Genomic DNA, 19,347 nt, shown 5'->3' on the forward strand with positions numbered 1-19,347 from the left:
ACATCCCTTGGTTAGTTATGACCATTAAAGCTGTGTACCATTCTTTTCTCTGAGTACATCGAGGAGTAAAAGTCCGTACCTCATAGGTTATCGTTTTCTGTCAGGACTACTTGCAAGAACATGCAAAGTGGAAGGAGTTAAAGCCTCTAATAGCGTAACAATTTTTTTTTTTTTTAGTCAAGTCTATCTGACTTTTTTAGTGTATCTAACACTACCCTCTCCACAGGTTGACAGTGCTGTTGTTCAAGGGTGGCTTTGTTGCTTCTCTATGTAGTGGAGCCACCCTAATAGAGGATGTGTGTTAATGGCCATATCACTTGGTGAAAATATTAACAAAAAATAAGCCTAAAGAAGAAAAAAATACATCCAATTAATTAAAAGTTTGGTAAGCTGTAATATATTAAATTTTAGTTTTTGGGTTTAGATACGCTTTAACAACTTAGGAGTGGTAAGAAAGAACTAATTTCTAGGCAGTGGTCTATCATCCCAGTGGTACCCTGCATTTAATGTGCTGTTCATTGCATGGTAGTCAAAGTTTGTTGACAGCTCCACAGGGCTAAAATAAGAGCTTGCATCACCACATGCAAACAGGGAGAACTGCTTTCATGAGTCCTGTTGCTCTATGTTTACAATCATGTGGTCTGTTTTCAAGCCACACAAGCAAAATGCTTCATTGTTTGATGTACTGCCTATTTTGACAACTGCGGTAGACACATCTGTCTTTACATTTTCCAAATCCAAAGACACAATCTGTTTTCTCGATCCATTTCTGGGAGAAACATGTGGGTAAAGTGAATCACATCCAAGCTTCTCTCTTATACCAACTGTAGTTAATTTATTGGCTCTATGTGAACAAAAGAAAATTATCGAGAAATCACGATCATGAAATGCTGTGTTTTGATGTTATGTGATGATTGATTCAATACTACTGCAATTTAGTATTTAAAAGTAATATGATTGTGTGTCTGTTCACAGTGTCCAGGATAGGTCATAATTGAGTGGATTACAGAGATAATAAGGGGTATTTATTTATAATAAAGGGTATTTATTTTTTTTTTAGTTAAAATAAAAAAGAGGTTATATGTGCCTGCACTGTGCAATGGTATTGCAAACAGCAGTCCCTTATCTCCTCTTCTGGAGTCCCCCGCCGGCGCTGCCTTCTCCTTCTTACGATTGCCCTCTCAGCAGGGAACTCCTGCGGATGCACTCCCAAGCTGGGCTACATAGACACACACTGGGCTGCCTGATCACATCCCCTCCCACGAGATTTGACTGACAGCAGCAGCAGTAGCCCATAGTCTCAGAGTTTCCTGTGAAACCAGCAAGAGTGAGCAGCAGTGCTGCAGACGAGGCATGAGGCGGTGCAGGCACAACAAATAGTAATACGTTTTTTACCTTAATGGAGAGAATTAGGGTAAAAAACATTTTGTCTTTAGAATCAGAGTATTTGCTTCTAATTCACATCAATGTTATTGAGAATTCACTGTATGCACGGGTATTTTGTTTTATGCTTGGGCCAGCTTTGTAGGAGGGATGTGTAGCAGTTACAAATCTTTCTTTAATTTGAAGCTAGCTGTAGAGGTTCTTTTATAAATGGCTAAAATCTTCTCTAGGAACCTCCAAATCTCTGATGTGCCATAGTCATTAGTAGCTCCATTGAATATCATGGAAAGCTATTGAAGCTAGTAATGCTGTAGCTAACTTCAAATGGTACAAAATGTAAATAGCTCAACAACATAGCTACAGATCAATGAAACTAAATTACAAACATTTCATTGACTCAAATTGTATTTTCCTGAATGTCAAACACACTAAAGAGAGTAATACTGACGCAGCTACAAGATCAGTTGTTTGACAAAGCCCTAAATCCTATACGGTATATCCAGCTGCCTGATTTATACTAAAAAAAACGCCTGGAAACGGCAACTGGATAAAGATACACAGCATGCAGAAGATGCCATCTGTTGGGCAATATATATTATTGTAACTAAAGCAGATCAGCAAACAGTTGCATGAAGGGGCAAATCTGAAAGTCCAAATAGTGTCGTTTTTGAGATCTGTTTGCTTGTGCACAATGTATATAGAATGGTATCATTAAAAAGGAGCTACAGTCATTTCTAAAAAAATTAAGTCATCAGCTTCAAACACTGTAGCTGCTGACTTTTCATAAACAGCTACTCACCTGACCCAGGATCCAGCACTGTCTTAATCAAAGCTGGTTCTTTGTCAGTCTGTGGATCCCCAGCACTGCCATTTTGCTTGTGGGAAGCTGTCTGTGAATTTCTGCAGCTTCAGAGCTGGCTTCCCACTGCATGTGTGCAAGTCATGCTACATTTTGTGAATTGACCTGTAGCCTCCTGGAACCTGCAATGTGTCCTAGGAAGGAGCAGGTACCTGATCCCAAAAAAAGGAATGTTTCCAAAAGTAGCAGTGGAGGGGGAGGGGGGGGGAGAAGAAAGAAAAGTGTAACTTCCCTTTTTAGGTTGACTTGCCCTGTCACAGTAGCTTGCACATATGGCCATACTGTATGCATATACAGATGGATTGGTGAAGCTTGATACTAATCTGCAAATTTGCCAATCCTGCAGCACTGTCGTGCCCCTCTGCTGCCCACCCAGACTTGCGTGGCTATAAAATTGGGCCAAGGGACTGTGTCCATGTAGCTACTGTATCCCAATAGACATGAATGGACTGCCTGCACACAGAACCTGGTGCCTGAAGCTGCATAGACAAGGTGCTCAATTAACAGGCTGTGGGTATCAACGCTTGTCTGAATAAAGTCTTATTCGCTCACCTTTAAACATACTTTTCCTGTAAGTATGCTGACTGCTTCAATTGAGGAAACACACATTGTTGATTTCAGGTTGTTAAATCCAAAGGAAGTACAGTCCAAATATTATAGAAAATGTTTTCTTAAAAAAACGGTGTTAGTTTATATGTTCTGCCCTGCTAGTCCAAAAAATTTACTATAATGTATTATTTATTTCTGCGGAGAATCACTAATGTGAACCCACAAAAAGCTAACTTTATATTCTGGTTTTATGTGTGGTACACGTTAGTACATACATAAGCATATATCTAATTGACTCCGTAATGTATAGGAAACAGCAACTGTATTCTTAGACCATGGATTATATGCCAGGTGATTGGACCCTGGCAAAGCTTTGCCGAGCGGGGTTATATAAGTAATTTGACCTTGCTGTGATTGTCTATAGACCTGACAATATATCTCTCATATGAAAGATTTTCTAACTTTGTAGCAGACACAACTTAATGGTTTATACCCCCAGCTATTAACACATCAATATACCCCTTAGATTGTTAAAAAAAAAAAAAACCTTCACACTCAGTGGTGCTACATACGTTAAACCCTTGATCACACCCTGAACATTCAGATAAGAAAGTGTCTCAGAGACCTCTTCCTTTTAAGTTTCTGAGTCTAACTGACCAATTTACTAAAGTTTTCTCCAGGTCGCATAAATCTTTAGCTCCTTACTAAAGTTGCATGTGAGAAATACAGCAATGAGTATCAGCTACTCCATTTAACAGGAACTTGTCAAATGTATCCTTTTCAGACCCCTGTATATGTCCTTGTTCTACCAAAGGTGTCTAGGTCTAAAGCTGAGACAGCCAATGCCTTAATTATTCCCACTCAGGGTCATGGGTATCCTCCTGCTCATTGAGTTTGGAGATTAATGCCATTATCTAGACCCCATTTTACCATATTACCTTGACTTATGACCCTCAGGTGCTTCTGTTGTCAACTGTTTGTTTGGGTCAGTTGACCTTTCTGTGGGCTTGTTGTAGCATTTTGGCTTTTGTTATCCACCCCTAAAATTATTACCATGGACTAAGAATAAAGTACCTGTGTGCTGTACTGTACATTAAAGATAAAAGGAATAATTTGCCTGTAAATTCCATATCCTGGAGTACAGTACAGGTCTCTCCCCTCTCTTCTCTGTGATCTCCTTACAGCTTGCTGAGATAACTGGAGCCTCATGGAGTGGGATGGATTATATGAATATGGGGATGCTCCTTGCAAAGCTTTGCTAGTACTCAATCACCTAATGGTAGCAGGATATAACTTATGGTCTAAGAATAAAGTTCCAGTGTCCTGTACATTACATCAAGATATGGAATTTACAGGTAAGTCAAAATTCCTATTTTTTGGGACTGAACTTGATGGATCTGTGTCATTTGTCAAACTTACTAACTATTTAGGTATATGCACATTAACTTGGAGTTGGACTTATGCTGCATCTGTACAGAATAGCAATTAAGGTTGGTGGACAGAAGTTTTTATTACATTTTACCTAATTTTACCTGATTTTTCCTTCTCTGACAAGTTGGTATAGATAAAACACATTTGTTTAATCTTCTAGGCGTTCCCCTTATTGATGGAGGAACAGTCAGATTGCCACAGTTAATTGGCCTTTCAAGAGCTCTGGATCTGATTCTTACTGGGCGGCCAGTGAAGGCACAGGAAGCATATGAGTTTGGTCTAGCAAATCGTGTGGTTCCTGACGGACAAGGTTAGTGCTGAACTTAGATTGCAGTTGGTCTCTCTGGGGGGAATTTACTAAAACTGAAGCAGACCGAATTTTGAGAACCTATGCGTAATAACCAGTCGGCTTCTAACTTCAGCTTGTTCGGTTAAGCTTTGAATATTAAATCTAGAAACTGGTTGACTACTATGCGCAGTTACTCTATTTTCTGGCTGCACCAGTCTAAGTAATTTCCCTGTCTACGTTTTTGTTTGCAAGTCAGATAAAACATTGTTTTGTAGTGTTTATTCACGGTAACATTGAGTCAAATATGAAATGGAGTACATTTTTTTTTATAGGGAATTAACACCATAACAGCCAAATTCTTTGTTTGACAGGCCATTTACATCAGCCTGTTTTACTGCAGTGCATTAAACACACCCGTGTTGTCACTGGTTAATATGCATGGCTTTAGGGTAGCCCAATATTTTAAATTGGCTGGCCAGCACCCCATACTGAACAAAAAAACATGCATGCAACATTTTCAGCAGCACAAATCATTGCACATCCATTGTCAAGGTGCTTTAATGTATTAGAAGAGCTTTGTGCATCTGGGTTGATTCTTCACACTTTACATTGACTGAGGAAAACACAACCAAATGTGTGCCACCTCTTCTCACCTACCTCTACTGGTATTTTCAAGCTTTCTTTGCATTTATCGTTCCAGGGGAAACATTTGCATGTCTATGACCAATCCAGGCTGCACGGCTCTGTTCAGAATGGCTAGATACACAATGACCATTTTTTGTGCTTGGATATTTTAGCAGGATGTGGCGATAGACCAGTCAGATAAAGAAGAAATTGCCATGGACATTAAGCTCATTAGGATTACTAGAGGACCTGGTCCTGATATACTTTCTTAGTACAGTCCAGTTGAAATTTGGAGGGCAAGAAGAGCATATAGGAATGTGCCGTGGCCTTCCCCTGTAGACATGTCTTGTGGAATTGTAAACCTTTTAGCATGTCAAAGAAAAAAATCTACTTTTCTTGCACCTTATTTCTGACCTTCTTCTAAGTCAGAAAAAGAGGAAGGGTCTTTATTCCCATATACTGTTTTTCTCCTTGTTTGCGATAAGTAAAACTTAGTAGGATAGACGTAGATTAGTGTGAATTTGAAAGGGAGTATGTGTGTGTGAGTGAACATGTCTTTTTCTTTTTTGGGCACGAGAACTAAGGCTAAATTCAGATGCCCAAGGTGGCATTTGGCAGGTGATTTTTAACTTTGCCAAGGTCACTAAAGGTTGGGGACCAAAATAGTGAACTGTTATGGCTAAGCTCACACATGCTTAGGGGCAATACACTTCCATGAAGTTGAATGAACATTTTGTGCAAAATTTGCAACCATTTGTGTGTTACATTGATTCCCCTGATTGACCTTCCCTACAGCAGAAGAATGATTTTACTGCCTGGAGGATGCTGCCACAACAACACATTTGTATAAAGCATCCGTGTGATTTGATCTTAAAATTATATATATAAATGATCAAGCATCTCATCCATTTATAACAAGTCAAGCATCAATGTTGCATTTGGGAAGGGCAGTTCTGTTCAAGTGCATAAATCAAAGTCTTAGCACATAGCTTTACCTGCTAACAAAAGGGGCCTCATTTAAAATGTATGCAAGTAAAACTTTTGCTTTTACTAATATTTTTCAAAGCAGGTTACATCAGGACCCCCTTTGCAAGATGGTAAAACCGATGAATGATTTGTAGGCAGTGGGTAATTATGACTCAGTATGGGCAAATTACATTGCTTCAAAAAATCAGGTACTATATAATAAAAATGGTGATTGCCAATAGTGAATTAAGCTTGTGTATGCACTGACTTTGGCTTTTTTTTTATTGAGTGGAATTTTTTTGTTCATGCAGGTATATTGTAGTTTGATGGGAAAGTAGCATTTAGTTAGTTTTAAATGAGAGGTTATGACAGTAAAAGTAATTCACTACTTATAATTTATAGGTGACTCAGCATATAACTGCTGTTCAAATTATTGTTAAACCATGTAATTCCATGGCCATGTTATAGCCAAAAGTTCCAAATATGCTTCATATACTGTATATGCGACCCTCTGTCATGTACCAACTTAGCTGTGCTTAAAAAGTTGTGCATGAGTGCTACAGCACCTGAAATTGAAATATTAAATACATAATGGCTAGCAGAGTACATTTAGAATAAACTAAAATGCAAACAGGATCATGCACTTTATGTGTGCATTTCTTTATGGGTTCTCATCATTAGTACTTTTTTCTAAGTTCATACAAGAGAAGCTGCCATTCTGTAAACAGCTGTCCTAAGTTTCACTAAGCCTCCCATTAATATTTTGTCAGTGCCAAGCTGGGTCAGTACTCTGACTCATCACTGCCACAAAAGAATTCAAAGACTGTGGGGCTTATATTAAAGGATTTATTTTTCCTTTTGCACAGAACAAACTCCTGTAACATTTTCCAAAATTGTTTTTTTGCATTTTCAGTGTAAAACTAGTATCCATATTTATTTTAACAATATTATAAATTAACAATCTAAGTGAAAGGCATTTGATTCACAAGACCGTTTACACTTTCCACCCTGCTACAAGTATGTTTACTAGTGAAAAGTGCTCTGCCAACTGACAACAGTATAAAGTGGTGGTCAGAAGGTGAATTATGGGATGTGACCATGCACTAGCTCTGGCATGTTGCCAGGATAGACGCTTGCATCTACCCGGGAGCCAGAGACGAACATTACTCATAGATGCTGCTACTAGGAAGAAATTATTTTAGTAAAATGCATCACACCAATTTACTCACTGTCAAAACATATTCATAATTTTTCATTATTAAAAAAAGTCTCTGGAACATTTGATTTGAGTTAGACATGACGTGACTGTGTATATATATTCAGGTTGAACTAGAGGCAACTGTGCACTATGTTGCAACCAAAAAAGGAGGCAAATACAAAACATTATATATTTTTTTACTAGTTTCAACTAAGGTGTCTGTGAAATGAGTACATTACTGAGAATAAATAGGATACATTGTCTAACATCCTTAACTGTAATGCTTTCCCTCTTGTCAATGCTTGCGTCAAAAAATCTCCCAAATGGAATTTTTGTGATATTGTCATACGATAGCCCAATGCAATTGCTGGCCACTGATTGAGAACCCAGACTCTGCTGCATCATTATTTACAAGCTTTCCAAAATCAGCTTTTCATCCTAAGTGAGGGATATTCTGAACAGCTATCAAGTTTTCTATTAACCATACTCACACAACTGAAGTGAGCAATGTTTCAGAATTAAGTGGCAATCATTTTTTGCCTGATGTTTGTGCTTGTAAGCACACAGTTGTAAACAAGCAGAACCTAGGGAGGTGATCATGTATGAAGTGTTCAATACTACAACAGAATGTTACTCGGACCTCCTGAAACTACCATCGTTTCATCCAAAAGGTGACTAATGTCTCTTTAGTCTCACTACAGCTGCCTTGCACCCTGAGCATGTTGTTGCCCTCATTCAAATTGAAATATGACTGTTTTAGTTGGCAGGTAATAGGCTATCTTTAAAACTAATGCTAATAAAATCAAGTGGCGTTTGCTGAATATACCGTAAGCAAAGTAGAATGACATTTGGCATGTTTTTCCTGGCAGGTCATACTTACTAAAGGATGTTCGGGTGGAGACGGACATAATGAAGTGTAAAATGGACACATAAGTTTCAGCAGGAAAAAACATGATTTGTATTAAAGGGAAACCAATTAATTTGACCTAGAATTTTAATTTATCACTTTAGAACTCCCTTGTAGTTGCTAAAAACTAAAAGGAGATTTGTGTCTATACATTACAGCACTTTGCATGTTATTGTTTGCCTTAATAATTAATTCCACACATTTGAGATAAAATAAGAAATTTGTTTATCAATTAGGGATGAAAGACTGTGCCAGTGTTTTGTGGGCCATTTGTCAAATGCATCATAAAGTCTGAAAACTGAACCGTTGGGAAATGTCAGAATCTACCAATGTAAAAAAAAAGTTAAAATACTTTACAACTGGGAGAGGGTCCTCCTTTTTATGGCAATTTGAGGGCAGCAAAAAATACTATTTCCTCTTGGGTGATACAGGCAGTCCCCAAGTTATAAACATCCGACTTACATAACATGTGACTAATACTTAAGAATGTAGGCAGCGTGACGTCATGGTCCCGAAAACCGCAGGGCGGCCATTTTGCTGCTCACTGCATGCTGCCACCTACTGCCCAGGGAACCTGACTGCAATCCCACATCACTGCATGGCCTGTTAACCCTTCCCCTATGCCATCCAAAACGTAATAATTTTTTGGCTGGAGTTACATTTGAAAAAATTTACCTGTTCTAGCTTACATACTTATTATTATACAGGATTTATATAGCGCCAACAGTTTTCTCAGCACTATACAATATAAAGTAAAACAATACAGCAACAATACAGTTCAATACAAGAGGGCCCTGCTCCTTGGAGCTTACAATCTAGGAGCGGGGGCTAGTGGTACAAACTGTGGGGGATGGACTGGTAGGAAGAGTAGAAGATTCCATTATTAGCTGAGGGCAGGATAGGCTTCCCTAAAGCTCTGAAGAAATCCTGGAGATGAGCAAGGGAGGAGGAGACAAGGGAGCTAGAGAGCAGGAGGTCGTGTGAGGAGCGGAGAGTGCGGTTTGGGTGATATTTGGAGACAAGATTGGTGATGTAATTTGGGGCAGAGTTATAAATGGCTTTATATGTTATTGTTAATGTTTTGAATACAAATTCAACTTAAGAACAAACCTACTGAACCTATCTTGCTCGTAACCCAGGGACTGCCTGTACCTTTATGCTCTGTGTGATGTTATGGAACAGTACGAATTTTCATGGATCGCATCTACAACAGCATAATCTAGTATCACATATTTTGCATGTGTACAATGAGCTTGCTTTAAATATAGCAGCAGCACCCTAATCTGATTCATTTAAACTTTTCTTAAACAAAAAGCTTTTTCAGATAGGTTTGGCTGCAACATTTTTAATCTATGGTAATAGGCCTGAAATGACTGGTGAACATAGCAGAAACAAACATATCTAAAAGCTATAGGCAAATATATTCTTCCAATTGCAAAACAGTTGCCTAGTAAAGTTTGTGAGCTTTTTTCTTGTTCAAACATTTTTATTAACAATAAACCGGAATGACACAAACAAGGAGACATTGTTAATGTATACTAGGCATTAATGTGACAGTAGGACATAATAGAATGAATGAGGGTCAAGGCATTAACGCCTATACATTTCTAACGGAAACAGGTAAATAAAAATCAATGACAGATCACAAGATGGTATCAGCCAATCATGGTAATGTCTCCCAAGTGCATTAAAGAAATAGGGGGAAGTCTGGAGGGGGTCAGACAGGGGGGGAAGGGGAAGAAGAACATCAACCATGACTCCATGAACATTCTTCAAGTTCACAATAGCCTCTACGCGTTACGCACGAGGGGTTATGGACCAGATCCTTGGCATACAGTACTGAACTCAAGGGAGAAGCAGTGTTTTGTCAAAGTTAGACGGGAGGAAATGCTCTACCCAAGGGCTCCATATGCGCATGAATTTAGGGATCGTGTCAAGAACTGTGGCTTCCACCTTTGCGTGTATCATGGCTTGTGTTATTCTGGTTTTGACGGCCACGACACTAAGGGTAGGGGATTTCCAAGACTTTGCTATAACCTGTTTAGCCGCTGTCGTGACTTGCATAAGGAGCTTAAATTGCGAGTTGGAGATGCCAGAAGGGCATTGGTTGAGTAGGGCTGTTGTTGGGTCTGGCCGTATAGTGATAGTGCTAAATGTAGATATCATGGTAAAAAGTTCATCCCAAAAGGTTCAGGCTACAGGACAGTCCCACCATATGTGGTAGAGTGATCCCAGATCCGCACAGCCTCTGAAACAGTTGGGCGAGTAATCAGGGGTAAATTTTGCGATTCTTGCTGGGACCAAGTACCAGCGGGTTAAAACTTTATAATTCGTTTCCAATGCTACAACGTTCTGCGAAGACGATTTTGTGTTGGCCCAAATGTGGTCCCAATCAGACGGGTCAAGTTTCTTACCTAGATCCACTTCCCATTTATGGGTATATAGAGGAGGGGACATGGTGGTCGGAGCGGCAAAGAGTGAGTATAAGCAGGAGATAAGCCCACGTCTATGAGGGTCTTTGCAACACGCTCGTTCAAAGAGAGACATGGTGTCTGGCCGATTGGTTATTGTAGCGTATGGGGCGTAAAAGTGTTGTAGCTGCAAGTATCTAAATATCTCAGAGGCCAGGAGGCTATGCGTTTCCCGCAGCGAGGCAAAGGATTTAAACTTATTCCTCTGTAGGAAGTGATGCGTACAAAGCAAATTAGCAGAGGACCAGGCTTTGAATAAACGGGGTGTCTGCCATGCCGGGGGAAAAGCTGGGTTTCGTAGAAACGAGAGCATAGGATTATGTAGTGATTGGAGGAGGTAACGGGTTTTCAGTTTATCCCATAAGGATAAAAAATGAGAAGTGATGGGGTTGGTTATAGAGCGGCGGTCTATCGGCCTCAACCAGAGTAGGTTAGCGGTGGATAGGGGATCACATTCTATTGATTCAAGCGCAACCCATTGAGGGATTTCAAAAGTTGCATGGTACTTAGGTAATTGGGCTAAATGTGCTGCTTGATAATATTTGCTGATGTCGGGTAGGCCTAGACCTCCAGCGAGCTTAGGGCGGTATAGGGTGGAGCGGGGTATACGAGGGCGAGTATTGCCCCATACATAGGAAAAGATGCGACGCTGCAGTGTGCGGAGATAATGAGGGGGGACTGGAAGGACTCTAAACAGATATAGAATTTTTGGGAGGATTGACATCTTGATAACTGCTATTCTGCCTAGCCATGCGAGGGGGAGGGAAGACCATTTGGACAGAAGGGCAGGGAGATGGTTTAGCATCGGAAGATAGTTAGCTGCGTAAAGGTCTGATAACTTAGGGGTCAGTTTGATTCCCAAGAAAGGGATATGACACTGTGACCAAGGGAATGGTAAAATCTGTTTCAGATGCGTCAACTCTTTAGGGGGGAGAGAGATGTTGAGTGCTGTAGATTTATTCGGGTTTATTATTAGACCAGAAAGCGCGCCAAACGCCTCGAGAAGCCGGAGTAGGGAGGGAGAAGAAGTCAACGGGGACGTGAGAAAGAGCAAGACGTCATCCGCAAAGAGACATAACTTATGGTGTGTGCCCCCTATCTCGAGTCCCCTGACATCCGGGTTAGCTCTAATCAAGAGGGCTAGGGGCTCGAAAGCCAGAGCAAAGAGCAAGGGGGACAGAGGGCAGCCCTGTCTCGTGCCTCTGGAAATCGGGAACTGAGCTGACCTGTTCCCCAGATACCTAATTCTGGCCGAAGGCTCTCGATACAGCGAGAAGATCCAGGTTAAGAAATGTGGGCCAAAACCCCACTGACGCAAAATATAATCGAGGTATGGCCATGAGACTGTATCAAATGCTTTCCGGATATCTAGGGACAGGAAATATGCGGGAATATTACGGGATCTTGCTAAATTTGCCAAAAGGGATGCACGTCTGATGTTATCTCCCGCTTGTCTAGTTGGGATAAAGCCCACTTGGTCATTATGAATTAAAGAGCCAATATACAGGTTAAGACGTGAAGAAAGGACTTTTGCTAGCAGTTTGATGTCAATGTTAAGGAGAGAGATAGGCCTATAGTTGGACCACTGCGTGTCATCAGAATTCGGCTTTGGGATCATTGAAATGTTCGCTAGCACTGTTTCATGATTGAAGGTTTGGTCAGAGAGTAAAGCGTTAAAAGCATTAGTGAGGATAGGTGTAAGGAGATGAGCAAATTTTTTATAGTAAGTGGCTGAGAAGCCATTTGGCCCTGGGCATTTACGTAGCTTTAGACTTTTAATAGCATCTAAGGTTTCGGCTTGAGAGATGGGTCGTTCAAGTGCCGCTAACTGGCACTCTGAGAGTTTCGGGAAAGAAATGGAAGTTAAAGGGTATCAGCTTGTGTGGGGTCGAAAGGAGCGGAAGAGGAGTAAAGTTGTGACAAGTGTTTATGGAACGTCCGTAGGATGTGTTCCGGGTTACTAGTGAGGTTGCCAGAGGAGGTGCGTATCCTGATAGGTTTAGTGAGCTGGTCGAGCCTGCGAAGTGAAAGAGAGCCAGGAATGTGTTGGGTTTATTTGCCCTAGTATAGTATTTGTGCCTAGATCTACAGAGTGAGAGTTCCGCTTGGTCTGTGAGAAAGAGATCTAGGGCCAATCTAGATCGCTCCAGGGTTTCACGATTGGCAGGCGTAGGAGCCGCCTGGAAGGCTTGATGAGAACGATCATAGGTTTGCTCCAGTAGAAGACGTTGTTGCCTTTTGGTTTTATTTAAGAAGGATGCTTTACTAATGCAAAACCCTCACAATACCGGCTTGTGCGCTTCCCATAGCAGGAGAGGGGAAATATCGGGTGATTGATTGAGAGAGAAGTAGTCTTTAAGGGCTGCTTCTATTTCTAGACAGTGAGCTGGGTTTACAAGTAGGTTATCATTAATGATCCAAGAGGATTCAGCGGGGAATGGGGCCAACGAGGCCATAGATGTGAACACGGCGCAATGGTCAGACCAGGGGATGGGAATTATTTCAGAGGTCAAAAGCCGAGGGGAAGAGGCAGTGGTGACAAAAATATGATCTATCCTAGAGAATGACCGGTGGGGGTGAGAATAGAAGGTGTATTGGCGTTTGGTCGGGTTAAGTTCTCGCCATGAGTCTATCAAAGAATAACGTTGTAGTATGGATTGGAAGGTTTGTTTAGAAGCAGGGATAGGAGACAGTTGAGGAGATTTGTCGAGAAAGGGATATATTACATTGTTAGAGTCTCCGCCAATAATTAAAGTTCCGCATTTATGATGGTCTATAACCGAGAGTATGTGTGACAGGAATGGTAAAGGGTCTTGGTTTGGGGCGTAATATGCAACAATGGTGACATCTACGTCAAGGAGTTGCCCTACTAACAGGAGGTAACGACCTTCTGGGTCTTTGATTTTGGTGCATGGCATGAAAGGTGTTGTTCGATGGAAGGCAATCAGTACCCCCCTACGTTTGGCAGTGGCAGAGGCTGTGTAGACCTGAGGATATCGAGGGCCAAAAAACTTAGGAGTGGAGTTGGAAGTGAAGTGTGTTTCCTGAAGACAGACCACATGGGCTTTAAGTGTAGCAAAGGTTCGGAAAGTCTTATTACGTTTCTGTGGGATATTGAGGCCCTGAACATTCAGGGTAAGGACATTTAACGAGCCCATGGGGAAAGCGCATAGTGGATTGGATAGCATGGCACCACCGCCCAGGGTGGAGCCTGACGATTACTGCGGAGGATAAGATTGTTGCGGAGTATGTTAAGCAAGGTCATGGAGTCATGTTGGAGGGAGGGAAGAGGGGTACGGTAGGAGAGAGGTAACAGGAAAGAAAGGGTGTAGGAGGCCATTTAAGGCCTAAAAGGTGGGCTCCCAAGGACACCCTGGATCCGGGTGGGCTAGGGAGCAATAGTAGCCCAAGTGTTATTAAATAACCAATAACACAGGGGCTAAGGTGGAGTGTGCAGGTACGCGGACCGTAAGGATGACAGCAATGTGATTACCAAATGATGGCAAGGTCCCGGCATAAAAAACAGGTATATTAAAAAGAAAAACATCCGATAAAAGCAGGGAATCCCAGACTCAGACGGCACTAGTAGTGCTAATTAAACCTCATGGGTGCAGGGGTATGGCATCGCATGCCGTCAAAGCCTAGGCTCCCAGATGTAAACTATTATGGAACCCAGGAGGGGGGGCGCAAAACAGTCCCCATGTTGTGGGGCAACCAAGATTTAACGTGTAGAGGGAGAGAGAATACTAACGGTGTTAACCGTAGTGATAACCAAAAGAGTATATCGCATGGTGTGTGCGATAAAATATAAGGGGGGGAAAAAGAAGGATAAACGTGGGACATAGTTCAGTCCATGGTATCTTGTGAGGGTAGGCCCGGAGACGAAAAACGCCCTCTCTTGTGGAAGTTGAATTGACCTTCAGTTGCACGCGTGGGGAAGGACTTCCGTGGCGAGCTGGATGTGGACCTCCGCTTGGTGCTCTCTGATGGCGTCGCTGGGGGATGTAGTTGCAGGGTCCGCAGGGTGTCTAAAAGGTCCTCAGGAGTCTTGCAGGTGTAATCCCGGGACTGGTGTCGGAATCGCACTGCAAAAGGGAAACTCCACCTATATTGTATTGCGTGTTGAAGTACTTGTAGGTGGGGTTTCATAGCCCTGCGCTTGGCGATGGTTGTGGGGCATAGATCCTGGAATAATTGGTAGGTATGACCTTGGAACTGTAGAGATTCTGCGTTACGGGCAGCTTGTAGAAGTTGCTCCTTGGTACGGAAAAAGTGAAGCTTGGCTATAATGTCACGTGGCGGACCGTCATTGCGTCGTGCTGCTAACGCCCTGTGAACTCTATCCAATTCCAATCTATCGATTGGGATAGCTGGGGCAAGCTCTTGGAACAGAGCTGTTATTGCCGATTGTACATCAACGATCGTTTCCGGAAAGCCCCGGACACGTAGATTTGAGCGCCGTGCTCGGTTTTCAAAGTCCTCTAGTCGTGTCAATAAAGTTGCGTTTTCGTCACGCAGGAGATCAAGGTCATCCGTATGTGTCTGAAGTGAGGCGTCAAGACCATCCACCCTCTGTTCTAGGTCCGCAGTGCGCTGTCCTAGTTCACGGATTTCCCTAGATAGCGTGGCAGTGATGCGGTCTGAGGTTTGCTTCAAAGCTTTGTGTAGCATTTTTTCAAAGCGTGACAACAGGTCTGGGGGTGTAAGGTCAGGCGTCAGGGCTTGTGTAGGGACATCTGGTTCAGGGTCAGACTCACCCTCAGACGTGCAGGGATGGCTGGGCTGCGGATCCTGCAGGGCTGCATATGCCCCTCCTGCCTGCTTGCTTCCACGTGCTGGGGCGGTGGCCATCTTTGTGGAGGCCTTTGCCAGAGCCTCCTTGATGGTTTTGGTGGATGGGGGGACCTGGTGCCCGGGGTGCCCCTTTGACCATGGTGCTGCTTTTACTGGAGGGGGGGCTGTTATTTAAATCTCAGCCCCCCTGCTCTCTCTCTTCTTTCCCCTGGCTCTGTTTATCGAGGGAAGCGGTGGGCGGGCCTATGGACGGCTCTCTGCAGGGACGGAGACCTCTGTCGGATTTCTCCGACTTACCGCGGGGAACCGCCGCTGACCAGGGCAGATCGGACCCTGGGAGGATTACCGCGGGGACCGGGTCCCCTCCTTGTGTATTGCGGGCCGGGACCCGCTGCTTCAGGGTACTGTCACCCGACGGGGAGACGGAGCCTCAGCGGGACATGTCTTTCCCGCCGGCCGCGCATGCGCACTCCATCTTGTGAGCTTTTTTTTATCCAATACCACTCTGCATTCTCCTCCTTCTCAAGGGTGCATAGCAGTCAGTATTTTCAGCCTGCTAATGCAAATTTTTTTCCTTACCCTCCTGAATAGTGCATAGCATTCACTTGCCTTTCTCGTGGTGCTCAACTCCCCTTTTCCTCCTTTTCTGCTAATCTTGTCATATCAGTGACAACTGGACATGAGGAGTCATTGGGAATTTTGGTGGCTGCTACCACTAGGGCTGGTCTGCAGACCTTTGCTCAGCTGCTGTATAAGCAGAAGACAAAAATATTTCCAAATCACTCTCATGCTCAGCGTATTCATGCCAGCTTTGCTTCACACCTTGTTTATGCTTTTTGTGTGGCTTTTACTGCACCACAGTGGAATGCCACAAGGCACATGAGGAATACGAGGAGGAGGGTTAGGGTGCTGGTAGTATAGAGGAGCCAAAGGCTTAGTGTGGTTGCAGAGAGGAGGATGAGTGTTGTGGTGCTGGCAGTGAGGTGGAGGAGGAAGTTTTGGGGTGCTGACCGTGAGCAAGAGGAGGAAATTTTGTGGCAGCATGAAGGGGAATGTTTCACAGCAAGGGGAAAATCATGTGGGAATCTATACCACCATCTAAAAGGAAACACAGAGTGCCCCAATCCGAGAATGCACAAGGAATCTCTTTGCCACATTTAAAGCAGTTCCTAACTAAAAATAAAAACAAAATATATGAAAATATAAAAAAAACCTCCAAAATAACTAAATTGACAAGTGTAAGGAAGGGCCCAACAGCTAAACGGCAAATTAAATAATTTCAGACACAAAAAAAATAAGTTTAGAAAGGACTATTGGGTCTGGTCTATACATTGTGAAAACAGAGGGGGTGGAATGCAAATAATATGCAGCTCCCAACACTGCAACGTACAATAACGCAGTACATAACCGCACATTGAACATAGGAGGAGCTACACACTATGTAGCCCACCACAGTGCAGTTTGCTTTAATGTGACACTATACAGCACTGGATATCATCATCATTTTCAGCAGAATTGTGTAGTATAGTATCAGATATCTTGACATTAAAGTGCAAGTTTGCTGAGCCTACCCTATTGCACCTTTTTGTATGAGTAGCCTAATGGTCATGGAGCTCTTTGAAGTAACAGTAGCCTTATCAAACTGAGCAGAGTCTTTGGAGGTATTGCTCCTACAGTATATAGATCACCTATATCTTTTTATGTTTATATAGATTGAGAAAGAAAATTTGTCATGTATTTTATGTTCTTTTTTTCAGGACTTAAATCTGCTATTGAGTTAGCAGAGCAGATATCGTCCTTCCCCCAGAAATGTATGCGTGCTGACAGAGCCTCTGCTTACTATAGTACCTTTGATGCTGCTAGTTTTACAGATGCAATGCAGTACGAATTTGATAATGGAGCAAACGTGCTTGCTGAAGAGTCAGTTGCTGGAGCCAGAAGGTTCAGCGCGGGAGAAGGAAGGAGAGGAAAATTGTAGATACACCTGTGTGTGTGCTAGTGATGTTACAATGATGATGAGCTCTAATTTGCTTAGGTAACACACAGCAATTATGTTTTCTGTTGTAGAATGGTTTTATAAATGACATATTTAGGATCTTTTGAGTTTTCTTTAACAATGTTGTACCTCATGCACACGAGCAGTGAGGAGCTAAAAGTATGATCAGTGTAAAATTCCTGGGCATTTTCATGTGCCTGGGGAAAGGAGAGAAGAAGAAGTGCTTCTAAGTGCAACAGACCACTTTAATATATAATAAAAAGTAGGAACACTCACATGGTAGTAGAGTAATAAAAGCATGTAGGGTATTGTGGTGTAGAAACACCATGTGGAACGGCTGTCACTGGTGCCTGTATCGTCCGCGTCTCAATGGTAGGGAGCGTGGCTCAGGAGGGAGATAGATGTGGAACCGACCGGCATGCACGTACTCCTAAAGATGGCGACTGGAACGCACACTAAACTGCAACGTCGGCCTAGGCGTGATGTCGTCAGTGACCAAGATGCAATGCGACACGTTTCGGAGCATGCACTGGCTTTTAGTGGCAGAAGCGCGCTCCTTTCTTAAGCAGGGGAATGACATGACAGAAGGACCGTTCCTTTTATAATGGCTAATGTGCCTTAATTGGTAATCAACAGTTCGGGAATAACAATTAGCATAATTGGAAACATGTGGGTTAGTAATGAGGAACATGTGGGTCTTACAATTAAAAGCATAAGTGGAGGAAGAAAACACAGTAGCAGGGGAAAATTACGATAATGGGGAAAAAAAGGGGGAAACAAACGACAATCATTACCATGATATAGGGAATGGGGGAAGAATTAAAATGATATAAAAAAAAGGAGGGGATAAGAATAAAATAATGAATAAAAAGATTAAAAATGAGATAAAAGGCAATAAAAAGAAAAAAAAACCTAGTTATAAAACTGCATAATCTATTACATAATCCAAGTGCACCTAATTCTATTTTATTTTCATTTTAAGGTTGTTTATATGGTTATTGTATTTGTATTTTTATCTCTTCATTTTTATCTATCCTCCACACACACCCCCATCATTTTTTACTTTTTTACTAATCCATATTCATAATTTTTGCATAACTTCTCCACAATTTTTCCACCACTTAACATCATTATTATTTATTTTTATTTTTTATTCTTCTTTCCACACATTTTTACACTTTTTGTTTATTTTAAATTGACTTTTTTTTTCAACATGGAGTTACTCCATAACTTAGAAGCCATCAGATATGACATTTTAGACATTTTAGAAGATTTTTTTACCATTTTTCCCCCAGAATTGTTTTCTGACTCACCTGTACTTCCCAGAGACACGCGCCGCCTTTTTGGTGGCAATTTCAAAAAATTAGAGAGACTTGTGAAATCCTTAAAGTTAAATTTAAAAACAAAGATTATCCCCGCACTTTGATAGATGAAGCCTGTTCCTTCTATCAAAATGGCAAATCCTCCACGTGTAACGAGAAGGAGCCACACAATCCAATCAGATTTGTCACCAAATTTCACAAACACTTCCGTAAAATGGAGAGCATTATTAACAGACATTGGCCAATTTTACTACAGGATCCCCACTTAATCGACACTGTAGAGGTAAAACCAAAATTCCCATATCGCAGAGCCACAAACCTTAAAAATAAGCTTGCTCCCAGCAAGTATAACCCCCCTGTGAGGACACCTAACACACTTAGCTTATTTACCATGGTAGGCATGTACATTTAAAGAATTCTATAATTGTTCAACTGATTATGTTGTATACTGTTTAACCTGTCCCTGTGGCCTTCTGTATGTGGGACGTACCACCAGGCCCCTTCGTGCCAGATTTGGCGAACATCGCCGCCTCATTGAAGACGGCAAAGACATACATA

General features: G+C 42.0%; 1 protein-coding gene across 2 annotated transcripts in view; it reads left to right on the forward strand.

Moving 5' to 3' along the window:
• LOC149442045 (uncharacterized) overlaps nucleotides 1–17,566 on the forward strand; it is a 110,833-nt gene extending 93,267 nt beyond the window's left edge. For both annotated transcript variants that reach the window (XM_089656586.1, XM_089656587.1), the window contains exons 6-7: nucleotides 4,383–4,532; nucleotides 17,229–17,566. In XM_089656586.1, coding sequence (XP_089512712.1) covers nucleotides 4,383–4,532; nucleotides 17,229–17,449 — 371 coding nt within the window. In that variant the 3' untranslated portion in view covers nucleotides 17,450–17,566. The remainder of the gene's footprint in view (nucleotides 1–4,382; nucleotides 4,533–17,228) is intronic.
• The last annotated feature ends 1,781 nt before the right edge of the window (nucleotides 17,567–19,347 follow it).

The sequence above is a fragment of the Staurois parvus genome, unplaced genomic scaffold (assembly GCF_062004578.1).
Source record: "Staurois parvus isolate SC_StPar_1 unplaced genomic scaffold, SC_StPar_1.0 ptg000919l, whole genome shotgun sequence".
Classification (NCBI taxonomy): Eukaryota; Metazoa; Chordata; class Amphibia; order Anura; family Ranidae; genus Staurois; species Staurois parvus.